General features: G+C 33.1%; 1 protein-coding gene across 11 annotated transcripts in view; it reads left to right on the forward strand.

Moving 5' to 3' along the window:
- Positions 1–20,325, forward strand: part of Naaladl2 (N-acetylated alpha-linked acidic dipeptidase like 2) — an 891,856-nt gene that overhangs the window by 222,092 nt on the left and 649,439 nt on the right. For all 11 annotated transcript variants that reach the window (XM_087186985.1, XM_087186986.1, XM_087186979.1 and 8 more), the window contains one exon: positions 5,810–6,311. In XM_087186985.1, coding sequence (XP_087043111.1) covers positions 5,810–6,311 — 502 coding nt within the window. The remainder of the gene's footprint in view (positions 1–5,809; positions 6,312–20,325) is intronic.

Consider the following 20,325-nt stretch of genomic DNA (forward strand, 5'->3'; position numbering starts at 1 on the left):
ATGACTCTCTTATCTACCTGAACCATAGTTAATGATTAACAGGATGCTTGCCATTGTGTACACGCCTCCATTTCTCATTATTTCCAGGTCCTTGTTAAAATTTGAGGTCTTTGGTCATACTTTAATTGTAATTAAGGCTATATTCAAAGTCATGAGCTCCAAATATTTCTATTCTATGGAATTGTGTGGAATATAGTAGACCATTTATAATGTGTTAGGTACTGGGGCACTTTCAATAAATTAGTCTCATTTATGTTTCATCATAACTCTGCAAATCTGTTTCTATTATTTCTATTTTTGAATATAGCATTTAAACATAAAGATATTAGATAATTGGCTTGAATTACATAGTAGAACTAGGATTTGAATCAGGTAGTCCCACTATATAGTCTGCTAGTAGTTCATAGATTTCTAAAGTGAGACTATTCATGTAATAAATTCCCTCTATCTGACTGCTGAGTTTATAAGCCAATATCCAGTCACAGGGATAAAATTTTTGACACCTGCCATTTAAAGGAGGAAAGGTTTATTATGCTTCATGGTTTCAGGTAGTTCAGTATGTAGTCAGCTGACTCCAAGACAGACATGGCATGGTGAGAGGGTATGACAGAGGAAAGTTGCTCAGCTTATAGCAGCCAGGAAGCAGAGAGAAGGGAGAAGCCAGGGATAAGAATATAACCTCACAGGCCAAGTCTTCTGTGATCCACCTCTTCTGACAAGGCTGCACATCTCAATAGCATATTCAGCTGTAAACTCATCAATAGATTAGTCCACCAATGAGTATAATGCCTCATGATCCAATAACCTTCCATTAGGCCCACTTCTGACCACATGAGACATTTGGGGGGCATTTTAGATCTAAGCTGTAACACTGAGCAAAAAAAAAATAGTGCTGCAGTAATATTCCTAAGTGGTATTAGTATATATAATTTATTAAAGATGTTAACATATATTTATTATCAAAATATTTGCTAACCACTGTGTTAGACTAGATCTGTAGCAGCAAGGTATTGTATTTTACATACATATTAAGTTTCCAGCCTATTAATATATTTTTCTTGTATCCCATGTATTTTACTTAGTTTCAGCCAATATGGATGTGTGAAATAGTATTCAGAAGCATCAAGATATTTTTAATCTAGTAATATATTCCATATGGATGTTTATTCATTTATATTGATCTAAGCCTGTTTTAGTCTAAAAAAATCCTTTAGTTCAATTTGTATCTGCTCTTTTACTTATAGAGGTACAAGTAGATATAAAAGATAAATGCTTTAATACATTAGATTTTCAAAACAATTTAGCCTAAACTGTGGCCTCAAGTGGGAGGGAAGCTTATGTAATTGAATAAGATCATTTGGAAACATGGAATATATTTATAGTTTCATAAAATTTGGATTTATAAAAAGACCAAGTGTCACAATATAGAAAGTAAGCATAGTATAGACATTTCCATTTAAGAAATGCCTCAAGTTTGTATGACCTTATCTATACCAAAGTGCATATTTTTCAGAGAAAATTTTATGTGGTATATTCTAAAATCTACTGTGGGTATTTTTAAATCACTCACATGGAATAGCTTTAACGTTACATGACAATTTAAATTAAGCGAACCTTATGCATCAGTAATAAAATATGAAGTTTGAATGACATAATTACATGATCATATGTAAGACATAACTAAGGTTTCTCTTTATATGTAACATTTTCAACTTATTTGAGAATTTGAAAGTTCTGGTAAAAACAAAAAAGTGATATACCTTTTACTCATCTCTCAAGGCATAGGTATTTTAAAGACAGCTGCATTCTTTTGAAGCCCATGAAATAATTTATCTTGTCTCAAAATTGAGTGTATTATGAAAATTTTATTTACTTGGTAACTTAGTAGTCAGTTTTTATTTTGATGGTTCATTGTATATTTATTTTAAATGAAATGAAACTATTAGGTCAATTTTATTTGTATGTTAGGTTTTTTCAAGAAGTCCCTAATACTTCCTTTGAGGGAAAAATTTTAAAGAAATAGACTACTAAATTTTAATATAAGCCTTTACATTTAGATCTATAGTTACATCTGTATCTTAAAATATATTTTATGGATACATGTATTTAATATGTATAATATATCATGCATAATTCAATTGTCAATTAAATGATTAAAATCTTTTATCATATATTTTATCATATACTCTTTTACTTGGTAATTTTCCTTAAATACATCCTTAAATAATTACCTTAAATACTTTGAGTTTTATCATTTCAAGTGACTTTATTTGCCTTTGAACCAGATAGTAGTCTCCTGGAAGATGGAATTTTCTGAAAATTTATTAACGTGTAATGAGTCCAAAAGTGGTAGTAAGTGTGTCAGCCAGATATCCATCATAGTGAGGAGTTAATATCTGTATCTGCATTACTTTCTAATTGATGATTCTGTCTAATATTTGAAAAGCATTAAATTGCTGATGTACATGTGATGGAATGCCTATTGTCAGGGTAGAAATGAAAACGTTGCCTCATCATTGCAGTTGATTTTCAAATGATTTATAGAGCAATGACATTGAATGTTTGTAGTAGAGGTCAGGATTAGAAACCTCACATTTCTGTAGTAGCTCCCATCTCCCAAGTCTTCATTGAACATAAACCATGCTCTATAATTCAGTTTTTTAAAAAATTTGAGAAAGAATGGGAAAATATAGATAACTGCATTGAGACAGTGTCTGAGTAAATTAATCAATAATGCATAAGTTGAAAATTTAAAGATGTAAATATAAATATCATACCAGGATCATGGTAATTTGTTGATATTTAAACCAAAGGGGAAAAATTGCCTAGTTCTAAGAAATGGCAGTTTATAGTACACATTAAAATAATTTGGTTAATAAGATATTTCACATTAGCACCAACTTTGTCATCATATACATAAAGCCACACATTACATTAGGGAACATGTACCCAACCATCACTTTTCTCAGTCTTAATAGGGTTATTCAATTTGGAGCCAGTTTCCTCTTCTGTAACATAACAGACCCAAAAGATTGGAACCATGGATTTTAAAGTGCCTCTATTCTATTACCTCCAGATTTTTAATACCATCTAGTACTTCATACTAAACATGTTCTTTTTTTAATTAAATTCTTTCATTGGTACATTTTAGGTATACAACACATTTACATTTCTCACTGGGAACTTGTACCTTTACATGATACATCTTGGTTCTTATTTTTTCCCCATTCCTAGCCCTCCCTTCACGCCCTCCCCGCTTCCTTATTTACAAAGACTTTGTTTCCATTTTTTCCATTCTCATCATTTTTCCTTTCCCTTCTTTCCTTTTCTCTGCCCCTTCCACTACCCCTACCCCTTTGGACCTTTTCTTCCTATTTTGCATTATCGATTATTCATTCTAATCATTGGTACATTTTAGGTATACAATATAATGACATTCATCATTAGAAATTTGCACCTTTAGATAATCTCTCTTGGTTCTTATTTTTCACCCTTGCCCAGCCCTCCCTTCAACCCCTCCATCCCTCCCTATTTACAAAGATTTTGTTTCCACTGGTTACTTCTTTTATTAGTTCATCAGGCATCACTTACTTTATCTGAATAATTATTGTTTACTCCATATATTGCTTTATTTCTCTACTTGTACAAAAGTAACCAAAACCTGAATTTGGATATTGCATTTCCTTGAATCACTTTGGAAACAAGGCCAAATGAAAAGAAAAGAGTCTGGAAGATAAGAAATGAGGGAAGGGGGAAAAAAAGCATGCAAAACCATTCCTGATCTTGTTCTAGTACATACCAAATAAAACCTGGACAATAACAATTAATACATTGTAATTTATTTTCTATATATAGAATGAAAAAAGAAGAAACCAAATGATTATAGGATATATGTTTGTATCTGTCGCCTTCTCAACAATGTCTTACACAGTTACATATTTTATTCTGCATCATTTAATTTCTTTTATTTCTTCCAACAATCTCTGATAGCTTCTTCTCCTTTAAAACCAGAAATATTTTCCCCAACTCGTACAGCCTATTGAACATTCAATGGATACTCTAGGTTCATTGTCTCAACCAATCCAAATGATAATACTATAGGTCTATAATGTTTATATTATTACTATGTCCACTTCACAAATGGAGATCCTGGGTTGCAGAGAAGTTAATCTTGCTCACTGTCACCTTTTCCAATCTATTCCCCAGCATCCCTGGCCCTGTGTTTCATCCTCAGCCATAGCATGCCCCTCTGTTTTTCAAACGGGCGATTCTCATTTTCCTTGCTTGGGCACCCTTCTCTCACATTGCTCCACTACACCCAAAGGCACGTGGGTCACTTCCTTGAGGAATCTTGTGTTATATTTTCTTCTGGAATCAATCTCCTGCAAATTATGCTGGAACTTTGCAAATTTCCTTTACCTTCCTCCGTGACTTATTTTTCTCTCTGATTGGTTATTCTGTACTTGAGGAATAGTGACTCATTTATCTTTGAGTTTATCTCCTTTCCCAGTGCCTGATATGCAGGAGATTCTCACCTTTATTGAGTCAATCCTGGATAAAAATCACACTGGATTATAGGGTAATATGAATATTATAGTCGGAATTGCATTTTTTTGAAAAATTTAATTATATTCAAACTAAGAAATTCTAAACCTTGCATTTTATGGGCCTCTGCTAGCCAGGATTGGATATATATATATCCACAATTCTGTGAGTAAAGCCACTTGTTTTCATGAAATTCATCTTATCTTTTTCACTAGAGCTCATTTGTCAGTTGTTAGCCCTAAGCAATTAGCTAATTGATTATCAGTTGAGGTCTGATCTTTACCCACCACAGTAAGATATACAGAAAAATCATAAAACATTGTGAGGGCCTTTAGCATCCAACTGCAGTGACAAATCCAATACTTAGAAAATTTAAGTATAAATACTCTCTACCTGCAACCATAATACACCAGTGAGTTGCCAAAAACAGACTTATGACCACTTGCAGTCAATTAGTTAATTAGCCCAGTTATCCTAATACAGGATACAACAAACTGTCATCCAAAACTGTGCAGGGGAGAAAAACCTCCATCTGCCACTTCTGTTGTAAGGTGATGAAACTGAATTCTCCTAGGCTGGTGAAGGGATTTCCTTTTTGGATTGATGCCATGCAGAACTTTTCTTTAAAGTTCACTGAACCAGGCCAATTCATGTCATGAATTCTTTGGAATACTTAAGTGCTCTCTGGTAGCCTTAAAATTTTCTGCTTTTCTTAGTAGTCTGTGACTATATAATGTACCATATTTTGCTTATTGTATTTCAGTAGACTTGATATTTATTTAGTTTATCTCCCCACTCTTAACTTGGATTTGTGTTTTGAAAACTACCTCTGGTGATATAACCATCCCAAGGTCTTTTACCTTTTTCCTCTTAATTTACTAAGTCACCACTTTATTGCTTTTGCCCTTAAATTTTTAAAAGTTGTTTTCAAATATGTAAGATTCGTTGTAATACATTTTCCTCCAAAGCAATTGTACATTTGTGATTTTTGTTAATCTCCTGAACTTCAAAGGTTCATTGTGTATGTGTATAATTTCTTTAATTTTTTTTCATATTCTTTTCACAAAGTAACTTCTTTTATTTTTCCTCATTTCCTATAGTAACAACAACAGCAAAGCATGATTAAATAATTACCTTAAATATGACTTTCTGTAGTGAGAATATATTTCCCTTGATTACAATCACTAAAAGATTATGGCTTATTGGGATATTGTTTGTTTACACAAGAAATTTTATTTTTTTATTTTCTTTTTTATTTTCACAGGTAAAAAGATGGCCTATCAGAAGGTCAGTGCAGATCAAAGTATGTCAGGACGCTCACAGTTCTTAGACGGCGATGACCTTCAAGGCACTGCCCTTGATTTAGAGTGGGACATGGAAAAAGAACTGGAGGAGCCTGGTTTTGACCAGTTCCAACTTGATAGTTCTGAGAATGAAAACCAGGGGCACCCAGAATCTGTGGACCTCAATCTTGATTCCATTCAACCAGCAACTTCACCCAAAGGAAGATTCCAGCAACTACAAGAAGAAACTGACTATTTTTCCCATTATACAAGATCTGCACCAAAGAGCAACCGCTGCAACATTTGTCACTTTTTAAAAATATTTTGCACAGCCACCATTTTATTTATTCTTGGAATTTTGATAGGTTACTATGCACATACGAATTGCCCCTCAGATGCCTCATCTTCAGGAACAGTTGATCCTCAGTTATATCAAGAGATTCTCAAGAAAATCCAAGCAGAAGATATTAAGAAATCTTTCAGGTAGGAGTAGAAGAAATAAGTGCTGGTGGGGCATATTTCCTGGGGAAAATTGTCTTATGGGGATACTGAGCTAATGATGTTTGCCATTGTTTAAATCAGTTTTGCAAAGTAAGAAATATAACTTGCCAGCACATCAAGAAAATAAACTTCACAGAGGGGGTATATACTTTCAGATTTATAGTACTGCAATACAGATTTATGATGCTATTTTATGACATGATAATAAGAATTGTGACTACGATGGAGACAAAATACTCCAGCCAATGCATTTTCTCTTAGGAAACACAGTTAGGCCAAGTTAAGATGCAGAGATTGTCAGATATACATATAGTAACAACCAGGGCATTAGCCATGTGATTGAAAATGTTTATGATATGAGAATAAAATAAATCTTCTTTGTGGGCTCAGGTAACTGTATGTGCACTGGTAGTATTTGATCTCTTGCATCCTTGGGCTCCTCAGTTAGCACTGTGTATTTAAACATGTCTGGTACCACACATTGGACACTTCTAGAGGCTCTTCTGTAAATTTAAAGTGACTTTACATATGATCTTCTTGGCCAGAATGAATTTATTTAAAAATGACGTGCTAAGAAACTATTTTTATTCAAGCCTTAAGTCTGAGTTCTTGGGAAAAATGTACTGATGTCATATAACTTGTGGATAACTTGGAAGCACTATGATTTGAGCTTTAAATAGTCTCATAGTTTATATGTTCGGTGAAATGAAGAAATGGAAAATGAAGAGTAGATATTATTTCCATGTATATCTTTCAAATTTGCAGGAAAATGTCAATTCTTGGTAAATGATGTTATTTTTAGGTTGATGGAGTAGAGAAGTACTATTTCCTTAGGATATTCTTTCTTGATTACATAGATTTCCTTTTTTTGTACATTGATTTCTTGATGTCAATGTGCACATTTCTAGGAATCTTCTCAGGAGAACAAGTCCATTGAACATACATTTAATGCATGTATACTGACCTATCAAGTGTTCTGATGTTGATGAATTCCAATACTATACTTTTAGATCATGCCTAAGTAACTGATAGGAATTTGTCTTCTACACACTGTTATGTTTTCTATTCATGGTTGTTTAAGCATTCTTGGACATGTGATATATAGATAATAACATTTTATTTATTTTCCAATGTAAAATTATTTATATTGAATTGAGCAAAAAGATACACCATTGTCTTACAATGAATGATTGTATCACTCATAATCCAACTAATGCAAGAGAAAATTTCATATATATTTCAATTGAAGGGTATCTAAAGTAGAGATATATGATTCCCTCAGTGATAAAGAATGAGAAAAGAATCAGGGGATGCAAAGGAAGTTCATAAATGAAGCCATTACTAAACTTAGACTGGAGGATTGGTGGAAGCTGTAACTTTCTTCATACACAAGTGGAAGGAAGGATGTAGCCTCAGTTGGAGATACCACTGAAGATGAAGGGTGAAGAGTACCACAGCTTTTCCCTTCCTCCTGATTTTCAGACCCTAGCAGTGGTCCCATTGGCTGAATGGAGCAGGAGACTGATTCGGGATCTGGGAAACTCATCTAATGGGATTAATGCCCTGAAGAATAGGCTGGAGCAGAAAAAGACAAAAAGACTCACAAATAGATCTTGCTCAGGGATGTCATTTTTTTAAAAAAAAGAACAGGCAAATGAAATACAAGGACCTTGTAAAATTGTGTTTGGTGTAATAAGTAAACATCCATCTATTCTTTATCCATAGATAGATTTGCTACCTAGGTCTATCAGTTCTATTGTGGACATCTGTTGTATATTACAAAAGTGTCTTCTGAAAATGGATCCATGGGATTAACTTCTCTTCAATATTAAGAATAATTACTTTTTTCCTGAGGCACTTGTTAGCTTTTAATTTAAGGGGACATCATACAACCTAGTCTACTTCCCTCTTTACTATGGCTCAGAGTAAGTTTAGAGTTAAATTTTATGTTAGTTCACAATGTTATGGCTTATGTCTAGATGTCTCTCCAAAGTCTCATGCAGTCATAGGTGGGGCTTTTCAGAGATGGCTGGATGTAGAGTGTGTGATGCTGGGATCAAGGGTGATCCCACCTTAAGGGCATGTAGCCTGGATATAAGGTTTATAAACAGCGATGCTGTGTTCCTCAGTTGTCACTTGCTTGTTTGCTGCTTCTTTGCTACTTGCTGCTGGCCATGAACTGTTTCTCCTCTGTGCCTCCCTGCCTTGGAGCCAGCCAACTATGGACTGAAACCTGTACAAATTGTGAGCTAAATAAACCTTTCTTCCTTTAAATTTGGGTGTCAGGTATTTTGTTTCAGCAAGAAAGTAAATTAGTGTGCATTTTGTTTAGTAGCTGAACTACATGTATATTTTCTTTCTTTATAGTTCATTTCCTTTTTACCTTACTTGTTTTAATTTTTTCAGCATTGTAAAAATCTTTAAAATTCACTTGTGTCCTCTTTAAAAACAGGCAACTCATTTTAAAATTTTAAATGTATGATTAACTAAAAGTATTATTTTCTTTAGAGTAGAAGTGGCAGGACAGTAAAGCTTATATTTTCCTATTAAATTACAGAATCAACAAAATGAGGTGTATTTTAAAGTTAGCCAGAAATATGTAACCACCAGAAATTAAAACTTGGATAATATTCCATGACTGAATACAGATTCATGATTATTCCTCATCCAATAGCCATAGTTTTCCTTTATTTATTTATTTTTTAAATGACTTTATTATTAAACACACGCACATACAGAAATTAAAACCATTCAAAGAAAAACAATGCAAGGGAAAAAAACTACAATAATATTCAAATACAGTAGAACTCAACCAAAACAAAACTGAAAAGTACTTAGACATTTTTGCATATAACTTGCTAGTTTTCTTTTTAAAAAAATTAATTTTATTGGTATATTTTAGGTATACAATATAATGACATTCATCATTTGAAATTTGCATCTTTACATAATCTCCCTTGGTTCTTATTTTTTCCCCATTCCCTTGCCCTCCCTTCAACCCCTCCATCCCTCACTATTTACAAAGACTTTGTTTCCATTTTTTCATTTTCTCATATTAATTCCATTCCCTTCTTTCCTTTGTTTCTTATTGAGACAACAGACTTTTTTCTTCAAACAATTATATTGTTGCTTCAAATATGTTTGCAGAAACTTTCTCTGATTAATATCCCATTGAAAGAGATTTTAATTTCATAGTCTTGCTAACAACATGTCCTATTACGAGTTTCTGTGTTTATTAAGTAATTGTAGATTTACTCTGAATAGATTCCTACTTCTATTTTTTATTATTTTCTGATATAGTTGGGGCTCTTACTGACTCACTATTTTGGGCATCAAGTACTTTTTTTTCTCTCTATTGGTTCTCCATTCCTGTTAATACTTTAAAGGTAACAGGTCTTGTCAAATATTTAACAGTTGTGTAATATATAAGATAATCTCACTGCAAACTCCATGAGTAAATGGACCAACTTTCCTTTGCCTATCATTAGATTCGATTTTCCATCAGACATTGAATAAGTATATTTTAAGGGAGGAAATGAGTGCATGAATAAATGAGAAACATATCTGTTTACCAATTATAATATGTATTTTGAAAATCACCTCAGTTACTATTTTAATTTTTCATATTGTGGTTATATTATTATGAATATAATTATTAATATTAAGAGATATTGTATATAATTATATAATAATAATAGGATATTCTATGTTATGATGTTAAGTAAGTGACAACTTGTATCAAAGCCAGATTCTATAAAAATTTATCACAACTGTAGCTTCAGTCAATCTGTGGCTTGAAAATTATTGATATTGTATTTCTAAAATCAGCATGCAGAAGTTGAAAACATACCTTAGATCCAGAGATAATCATACTTGTGTAGCCAAGCCAATGAGTGCTTGGAGAAGCTAAATCACAGTGAAATGGGGAAGAAGGAAAGATCTTAGGGTGAACTGTTGATATGTTCTAAGTTCTAATATTTTTAAAGAAATAAGTCTCAAATTTAGTGAAAAAAGAGTTTAACGCAACTACTTGGAAGAACGTGATATCCTCCTCAGGCAGATTGTTCTGATACCCTGGGGTATCAGATGCTCCAAAAGAGGAATATAGAATCACAAAATAAAGTAGTAGCTGACCACTCTCCCATTTTGACTCCAAGGCTCTCAATTTAGAGATGGCCAAAAAGTAGAGAAAAGTTTGAAGTTCTTACTATTAAATGGTACTATTTTAATTACTCATTAAAGTAACTTACATCACTTAACAATGAACAAAATTGCTCTAGTTTGTATTTAAGAATGGAAGGTGGGAAAGGAATAGCCTCAATGAATAAAAGTAAATAGAAAAAGTAGAAGTACTTAATTTATTTTATTCCCTGGGTCATGCTTGTTCATTGCAAAGTTACTCGTGTGTTTCTTTTTTAAGTAATAGCTTAGAAAAGCACATATTTGAATAATGTGTTCATTCATAGAGAATCATTGAGAGATATTCTGACTGTATATCCAATTTAAGAACCCAGCTACCAAATAATAAAGCACATATAATAAGTTCACATAAGCTAACTACCAGTTATCATGTGAACCAAATAAAAGAAAATCAAAGTTTTACTTACCTTTTTTAATACTTACTTTCCTATCTCTGTGAAAAATACCTGACATATACAGCTTAAAGAGGAGAGGTTTATTTTGGCTCTGAGTTTCAGATGGTTCAGTGGGTGGTTGGTTGTCTCAAGGCAGAAATAGGATGGTTAAACTGCATGGTAGAAGAGACCTGCTCGATGCTTGGCAGCCAAGAAGTGGAGAGAAAAGGGAGGAGCCAGGGATAAGAATAAAACCTTCCAGGTCACATCCCCTGTAAATCACAACTTCATCCTGGTCCCATTTTTTAACAGCACATAAACTCATCATCAATTAATCCACAGAAGAGTATAATGCCCCCATGGCACAATTATTTTCAAAACCCTCACCTCACATGAAACATTTGGAAATATTTTAGATCAAATTGATAACTGCTTTGATGACATTTGTTGACATAGTCAAAATTAGCAGTGAGATATGAATACCATGTTAGTGTATGGGTTCATGTGTGTGAGTGTATCTGTGTGAGTGTTTGTGTCAATCAATCTAACAAGATATTCTTGGTCATTTCTCTCTATGCTTAACTTGTTGTTTGGAAAATTCTCCCATTCTTTTGTGTTTCTGGTTTATATTTTCCATATATCTTCTTCTGTGTAGGCAGATGTATATTCAGATTATATATATATATTCAGCAGCATCAGATACAAAGTAGGTCATTAAAAGTTGCTTTTATATATGTTTTTGGTGTCTTGAAGGAGTCATTATTTGTATAATGTGAGTTTGTTTAAAACATATATCATTACAGAAAGCTGATTTCACACACCAATTTATAAAAGTTATTCATTTGGTCAGGCCTTATTGTTACAGATTCTGGATCTAAACCACTCTAGGGACCTCAGCTGTCACAGTCCTCTGATTTCCACTGAAGTGTTACCTCCAAAGTGACTTAATTCTATTCCCTTCTGTACTATTTTTTGTTTCTATTCTTGCATCATCACCTGATATCAACTGCCATATTTTCCAGTATAGTATTTCTCCCTTTCTCTTCTTTAGAATGAAATATGTTTAGGCCGGGGATTTAGCTCAGTGGTTCTGGCGCCTGTCTCACAAGCGCAAGGTCCCGAGTTCGATCCCCGGTACCAAAAAAAAAAAAAAAGAAAGAAATATGTTTATAATGCATTTTGGAGCCAGAGACATTTGTGACTCAGTGCCAAATGTTTATATCTAGTCTAATTAACTTCAGCCTGACTGGGATGCTGGATACCTAATCTAAAACATATCTGCCTAACACTGCTGAGAGAGCGTTTTTAATTTTGAATGAGACTAACAAAATATATTAACTCTCAGTACAAAATCAATTTTATATTTCTGAATAGATGATTGACATATACAGTGGTTTTTCTGTTCATGAACTTAATTCATTTCATGATTCTGGAAAAGATGGCTGTATTCCTATTCGTGTGGGAAAGATGGCCATGGTCTTGTTCCCCACTGCATGCAGAGTTTGCAAAAAAAACCAAAAATTTGAACAAATGCTTCTGGTTGTGAACCAAATTTTTCACAAGCAAAAGAGTTTGTGAATCAAGGTACCACTGGGGGGGGGTCGATATATATATATATATGTGTGTGTGTGTGTGTGTGTGTTTGTGTATCATATATACCATATACACATACATATATATGTATATATGCAAGTATATGTATGACATTCCAAAGATCATAAGACAGTGGTGAACAAAGTATGCTGAAAACATCAAAATTAATTAGCAAATATAATGTTGCAATGATAAGATATTTAAATTGGATAAACCAATGAGTATAATTTTGGTTGCACGGAATTGTTTGCTTTTTTACAGCTGTAGGTGCTGTGAAGTAGTGAGTTGAAAAGGAGAAAATGTTATGTTTATTTATGGCTAATTTGTGCTTTTTTAATGGAAAAAGCATTATTGTTTCTTCCTAATTGTAAGTGAAATGTGTACAAAAGTAAAAACTATAGGAAAATACCTATTATCCTATTCCTTTATCTTAAAAAAATCACTTTCTTTACCTTTCTTTTCTTCTCTTTGTCAGCAAAATTGTATCATGCCATATTTATTTGAAAATTCTTTCACTTAAGATACATATATATACACATATATATGCATATATGTGTATATATGTGTGTGTGTATATATATATATATATAGAGAGAGAGAGAGAGAGAGAGAGAGAGAGAGAAATATATATATATTTTTTCCTTTGGGTACCAGGGATCGAACTTGGGATTTTGCATTTGTGAGGCAGGCGACGGAACCACTGAGCTAAATCCCTGTCCCCCTTAACATATATTTAAAACCATTTTTAAGTAAATAAACAGAAATTTAAATCATTAGACTCAAATGCTGCTGGGTATTCAATTATATGGATGCTATGTAATTTATTTAACCTGTTCCCTATAAATGAACATTTAGGTTGTCTTTATAAACATTCTTTGGCATTAATCTTTGTGTAATTATTTAATATTTTTTCTGGTAAATTCATGGAAGAAGTCACAACTTTAGAATGTTAAAATAGTTTTGTTTTTTTCTTTGTGTTTTGAAGCTGCCTTGTGAAGCCACCAGCCTTCCAGGTCCTCATTATTGTTTGTTTTGATAGGCAAAATAATATTCACTGAATTTTCATATGTTAATTGACAATTTGCATTTCTTTTTGCACATATAAGCTACTTTGTACGAAATATCCTCCATGGATTTTATAGGGTTTTTTTTCTCCATTCCTGTTGTTTGATTATAGTGATCCCCTTTTGTATTCTCTAGCCATTCTTTCCAACTATTACCTGTCTTGCCCCATATTATTTTTTGTCTCATCTCTTTTGCTTTTTTTCTCCTGCAATTTCAGTATAAGGAGGAATGAAAGCAAGAAATTTAGAAAGCAACAAAGCAACAGCTATTTCAATTGGAAAAAAACCATGTATATATGTAACAAAGCGACATTATTTGATTTATCCAAATGATAACAGAATGAATTTAACTGTAACAGAATGATGACTCCTAAAGGAAGCAATTAGCTAATCTATCATTGATCTCTCCAGATAACAAATGTACATTATCTTAACTTTAATCACAAAAGAAATATATAGGGTAAGATTTGTTTAATTATGCATAATTTTTCATCACTCGAAACTTTAGATAAGGCAACTGCTTAGCTCAGAATTTCTCGGTGCTATGCAGAATGATATTACTTCTCGCCACGACTGGATCTAGCTCACCCAGAAAATCATATGCCTTGCTTAGTCCTTAGATATTTGGCCACACCATCCACCAATGAGGTGAAGGAAGATTGTTGACTGAGGGAATTTTGACAAGTTCAAATACTGCACTTCCTTTAAGGTCTGGCTCAGGTGCCAACCTCATTATGGTATTTTTATTAATCTCCCACCAGTTGGATTTCTCTCTTTCTAACTTTGCAAGTCTACATATTTCATTTTTTCTCTTTTTCTTGGTATGAATCTCATTACTTTGTGGTGAAGAAAGAATTAGCGGTGTAGCATAGTACCTGAATCACAACATCCCAGCATGCAGTGCATCTTCATTGCATGACAGAATGAACCTGAGTAAAAATGCTCTTGATAGCCAGGTGTGGTGGCATATGCTTGTAATCCCCCCAATTGTGAGGCTGAGGCATGAGGATCTCCATGAATTTGAGGGCAGCCTGGACTACATAGTGAGTTCAAACACAGTCTGAACTACACAATGAGACTTTGTATAAAAAAAAAAAGAAAGAAAGAATGAAAGAAAGAGAAAGAAAGAAAGAAAGAAAGAGATATGCACTACTTGAGAAACCTCAATTTTCATGTGGGTTCTATTTTTAATAGTATTCTGATTATAAAATAATGTATATTTCTGGTTCTTTATGTTTCCTATTGAAACTTTATATTAAAATTCCTTACATGTAGATAAAAAAGACCTTTGCTTTTTGGACATATTTTTATCTGTATTTTTATAGCATTACTAAGAAGTTGATATTGAAGGTAGAAGATTTTCTTTTTTCTTATATAAATATATGTCGAGGGTCTATATTCCAGGCATTCTGCTGCTTACTCTATAGTTTTTAATGACATTCTCTTTAATCTAGTGAGCATTCCTTTTCTATGACAGGAAAATGAAAGTTAAAAATTCACAGATAATCCAATGATCACACATTTGTGTCCACTTGATTTTATACTGAAATTAGATTACTTAATTTCCTAGTAAGCAAATACCCCTTTCCTAATCTTTTCCATCAAATCTATCCAGTGTAAAGCATCAGAACTAACTTAGATTAATATGATCATTATTAAGAACTCTTAATTTGATTTTGTTGTTCTTAATTGGAGAAATATATTTGATATAATTTCACTGCTGTTTTGCTGTCACTGAATTAATTGTCAGACATATAATAATCATGGGTACTGACTGGCTCCCTATACTGAAAATTGATCAACCTTAGGGCTAGTCACAATTTTCTCTTTTTCCTGTGTTGACTATGATATGCTTTTCCATCATTCACTTTTTGATCTTATTCATTCCATGAAAGAAACAAGATCAGTAAAATGTAGTACATGGAAATAACAAACCTTTCTCTTTGAGGATCAGGTGTGTCAATTTCCTGTGGATTCACTTGACTTCTCCACATTCTTGCAATAGAAAAGTTGGTAATGATCACATTTAGTAGAGTGAAGTATAAGTCAAACATTGAAAGGTTGGGAACTGATTATAGGCTTCTCTCCTTCATGTTCCTTTTTAATGCCAATGAAATCAAGACTGAAATGGCAGACAGTTCTTTGAGTCTTGAAATTGAAAAGTCTAACTCATGCTGACAAATTAAGACATTTGACCATCTTGACTATAAGTATTAATTCTATAATCTCAAAAGGGAGGCTAAATGAGTATTTTGAAGAAAAATATACTTTAAAACATTATTTATGCAAAGTTAAAGGAAATTAAGCATTTTATTAGATTCACTTAAAAATTTCAAATGAATGTTTCAATCTGATAAGAGAGAAAGTAGGTAGATAATTCATGTACAAAAAGTGGATGATGCAAGTGCCAGTCCCCACCCTTCCCCACTGCATGTGTCATAGGATGGTATCACAAAATGGACAGATTATTTTATTTCCCAAGTTGAAGCAGCTCATACAAACACATTTTGATGGACTGGAGACTGGATAAAGAAAATGTGAGGTTTTTATAAAATGGAGTATTACTCAGCCATAAAGAACGAGAAACCAGAGACATTCATAGCTAAATGGATACACACTGAGGCGAGATATACTTAAGTGAAATAAATAGGACACACGTGTAAACACTGAATAGTTTCTCTGGTGTGAGAAACTGACAGTGTAAATAAGGACTAAAAGGTATAATAGATAATGTGAAATAGGAAGAAAAGGGGTGAAAGGGAAGGGGAAGTGGGAGGGGTAGGGGAAAAGAAAGAAGGGAATGGAATTAATATGAGAAAAAGAAAAAATGGAAACAAAGTCTTTGTAGATAGGAAGGGGTGGAGGGGTTGAAGGAACGGCAGCGGAAGGAGGAAAAAAAAGAACCAAGATGGATTATGTAAAGGTGCAAATTTCTAATGATGAATGTCATTATATTGTATACCTAAAATGTACCAATATAAAAAGGTACCAATATAATTAATTTATAAAATGAAAAAGAGAAACACATTTCGATGGTTAATTTATGATACCAACTTGGCTAAGTCACAGTGCCTAGGTGTTTGGTCAAATATTATTCTGGATGGTTATGTTAAGATATTATAAAAGTAAGATTAACACACAAATGAGTAGCCTTTGAATAAAGCAGACTGTCCTCCTAATTGAGTCTCATCCTGTCAACTGAAGGTCTTAATAGGAAAACTGATCTGTGAGGAAGAGGGTCTTCTGCCTTTAGACTTAAACTGCAGCTTCTCTACCTCTCCAGTCTGTCAGCCTACCCTGCAAATGTTGGCCTTGCCAAGTCTTTCCAATTGTGTGAACCAGCTCCTTAATTAACCTCCTCACACAAGTCCTGCCTCCACCCTAGATAAACCCCAACTAATACACACAGCTTTAGGGAGCTTAAGTAAACTGCTACAATTTTTTTTAAATTCCAGAATAATTCTAGAATAATTTAAGTGGTCAATCTTCAGGAGTAAATGATTAAGATGGAAAGTTGATACTAGAGTTTGAAAAAAAATCAATATTTTACTAAAGTTACTTAATCGTTTTCTTGAACTTAGTTTGTGGCATCAAAATTTAGTCAGTTCCTCAAGCAAAGCTTCGCTTGCCAAATTTTGCAAAGTCATTCTTATCTGGAATAATAGTATTGAAGTTCTTTTCTCTTTCATTATAACTGGAGCAAATATATTAAATTTTATATGCCTGATTTGGGAAATCAGTTTCTGTCTTCAATAACTGAATGTGTTATAGCTGGGTCCTTTACCAATGAAGTACAGTTCTATTGCTTAAAAATTGCTTTCCTGTGCAACATGATGTAGTAATGAATTAAATCCAAATGAGCGTTATATTCACAATGTCATAATATGCAACTCATCCCTTGTGGAACTTTTTTATTATATAATACAAGGCAAAGCTACTGTCTTCCTCTCATGGCTCACTTCTCAGAATGGTGTACAGCTTACAGTATTAGAAATAAAAAAACTATGACGAGATAAAATTACCTTTTTATAAACTCACTAAATCACAGAGAGCATATTAACATGTTCCCAAATATGCAAATTAAATTCTGATAGAACAAGAAACAAAAGAAGCATTTCTAAGTCGATGGAGTACATTTCTATCTGTGAGAGAAAAATGAAACAGAACAATCTTCTCTGAACAGAATTGTGTGCAGGTGGTTTTTACCTTCAATAAAAATAAAATAAGTGTGGGCGTTTTCTCTCTGTTTCTTCACTTGTTTCATCATATTAACTCTGTTCTGTAGGGAACAACTTGTAAGATCAGCTTGTACCAATATTGTAGTTCAACCTGCTACATAGATTTAAAAGCTCTAATTTATTAGCCTGATAATTTTGTAATTCAATAAAATATCAGCTATTCCCTCATAGCTACGTAAGGTGTATCTGTGGGGCATATTATAATTTAACTCGATATTTAAAAATGTGTCTAGGGGCCGGGGATTCAGCTCAGTGGTTTTGCTGCCTGCTGTGCAAGCGCAAGGACCTGAGTTCAATCCTCAGTACCAAAAAAAAAATGTGTCTTGTTATTTCATTTGGGCCAAGAGGAAATATAGACAAATAGTTGTTTTAGTCCAATGGGACTGTGAAGATAAACTGTTCCAGGTTTTCACAGGCTGTTACTTCTTGTGGCTTCATGAACACCCCCCCCCACACACACACATACACACAAGTACAGACAGAAACACGTTTCAGGATGTTTCTGCATCTCACTCTTGCTCACCATAGCTGCATCTGAATTAGCTGCTGCTTGGCATAACAGACAGTCCAGATCTAAGCTGTGCACCCCCTTTTATTTTAACTAGAGAACCTAAATGGCTATAAACTGTTTCTCCTGATTCAATTTTTTAGATTATGCCCATTCCACATATACCAGTATCCCTCTTATTGCCAATACTATATCTCTGTGTGGCATTTCATCCTCTTGTGCATATTTGAAGTCAGTGGAATTTACATCCCAATAACATAAGCAACTTAGAAATAGACTTGAAATCAATCTCTCCAGGATCAAATTCCAGCCCTACTATGTTCACCTGTGTTCTCTTGATCAATTTTCTTAAAATCACAATAATACTGTTTACTTCTTTATGAAATGGAACAAATAATGGTGTAATCTTCAGGGTGATATATAGGAAATAATTAACAGCTATTATTGTAATGTTTGTTAGTAAAAACTATTTTTCCTTGGTAGTTTCTCACTGACCACCATCCTTTGTAGGCTGACCTCTTGGAATATTACCTGGCCCATGTCTCTTCTCTGTTCTCCTATTTCTTCCTTACTTTGCTCTCTTCCTCCAAAATTCATGTCAATCATTTTGTCTTGTTCCACATTATGCTATTAGAGACTTGCTTCCATATTTTAAGTATGTTCCTAAACAAAGTTCTCTAAGAATTCCAATGACAGGCAAAATAAAATTTTTTCTTTTCCAGTACACAACTATATTTGTAAAGCAAACTTTTATTTCACTTTATAAAGAAGTTAGAATACCTTAGGTCCCAACACATACTTGGGTTGAATTTAGCTTTCCTACTGAGATGCACTTTTCCTATTCTGTTAGCTTGATGGGCTCTACTTGGCATTAGGCAAATAAGACACAGAAGTTCATTCTTCGTGATTCACATTGTAAAGTCACACAAACATCTAGAAGTTTCCTGGAGGTGACAACTGTTTAATTTGAAAAAAGTTGAGATATTTATTTTATAGTGTTGGTGACCTCTACTCTTAGATGAGATACAAGCAATGAAAAAATTTCTAAGGTAACATGTATTGGTTGTACTGGTCCATTATAGCCAATTCAAATCAGAAGCAGGATTGTTTTGTAATTTGCCTTCTTTTTTCACAGTGTATTGATTATCTTATCTGTCTCCTTTCTAAAATTTATATGATAGACTAAAATGAAATTTTGGAACACTGGATAAGTGCATTCTTAAAGCATTTGTAAATTTGATTTTAAATGAAAAAGATGTTGCAGTGTCATTGAATCAATAGTAAAATAATTTGATTTTTCTCAACCTACTTGGCCTTTCATCATATCTATTACATACTAAAATTATGTGTTCACAAATAAATCTTTTTTTCATTAATTATTGAATTTAATTCTGCACTTCTAGATGTACAGTATCTAGATGTTTAAAGTCTTGAGGACCACTCTTGTCTGGTCTCTCATAGCCCTGGCAAACTGACAAGCAAGAACTTATTAATTTAAGATTTGGATCCAATTTTTTATGTTTGTGATTTTGTTTTAAAATCAAGCTCCATTATAGATGTCACAAAGGTTAAATTTAGTTTTTTGTTTTTTGATATATTGCCACCAAATTCTCTCCAAGGTATGTGGCAATTGGCATATATATATATGTATATATATGTATCTATATATATGTATATATATGTACCTATATATATGTATATATATATGAACTTGGCTTTATTTTTAGTTTTTCAAGTAAAAGGCACTAATAGGACATTTTTCAAGTCACACATAAAACTAAACATTTGGAAATAGCTTGCTTGCTTTAAGAATGCTTTCATACCAAACCTACAAGCATAATGTTAGCATAAAAGAGAATGCTTTTAGGCAGCAAATATGTAAACTTCTGTACTTTGATGGACTAAAAAATGATCCACTTAGAAGATATTTACTAGAGAAATGGGCTGTGAGACTGATACTCTTGAGGTAGAGGTAAGAGATAGTGTTACTCCTCCCAAGTGTCCACATTAGCTACAGAC

The sequence above is a fragment of the Heterocephalus glaber genome, unplaced genomic scaffold (genome assembly GCF_053883595.1).
Source record: "Heterocephalus glaber isolate CG9 unplaced genomic scaffold, H.glaber_assembly_v1.0 deba00001504, whole genome shotgun sequence".
NCBI classification, from domain to species: domain Eukaryota; kingdom Metazoa; phylum Chordata; class Mammalia; order Rodentia; family Bathyergidae; genus Heterocephalus; species Heterocephalus glaber.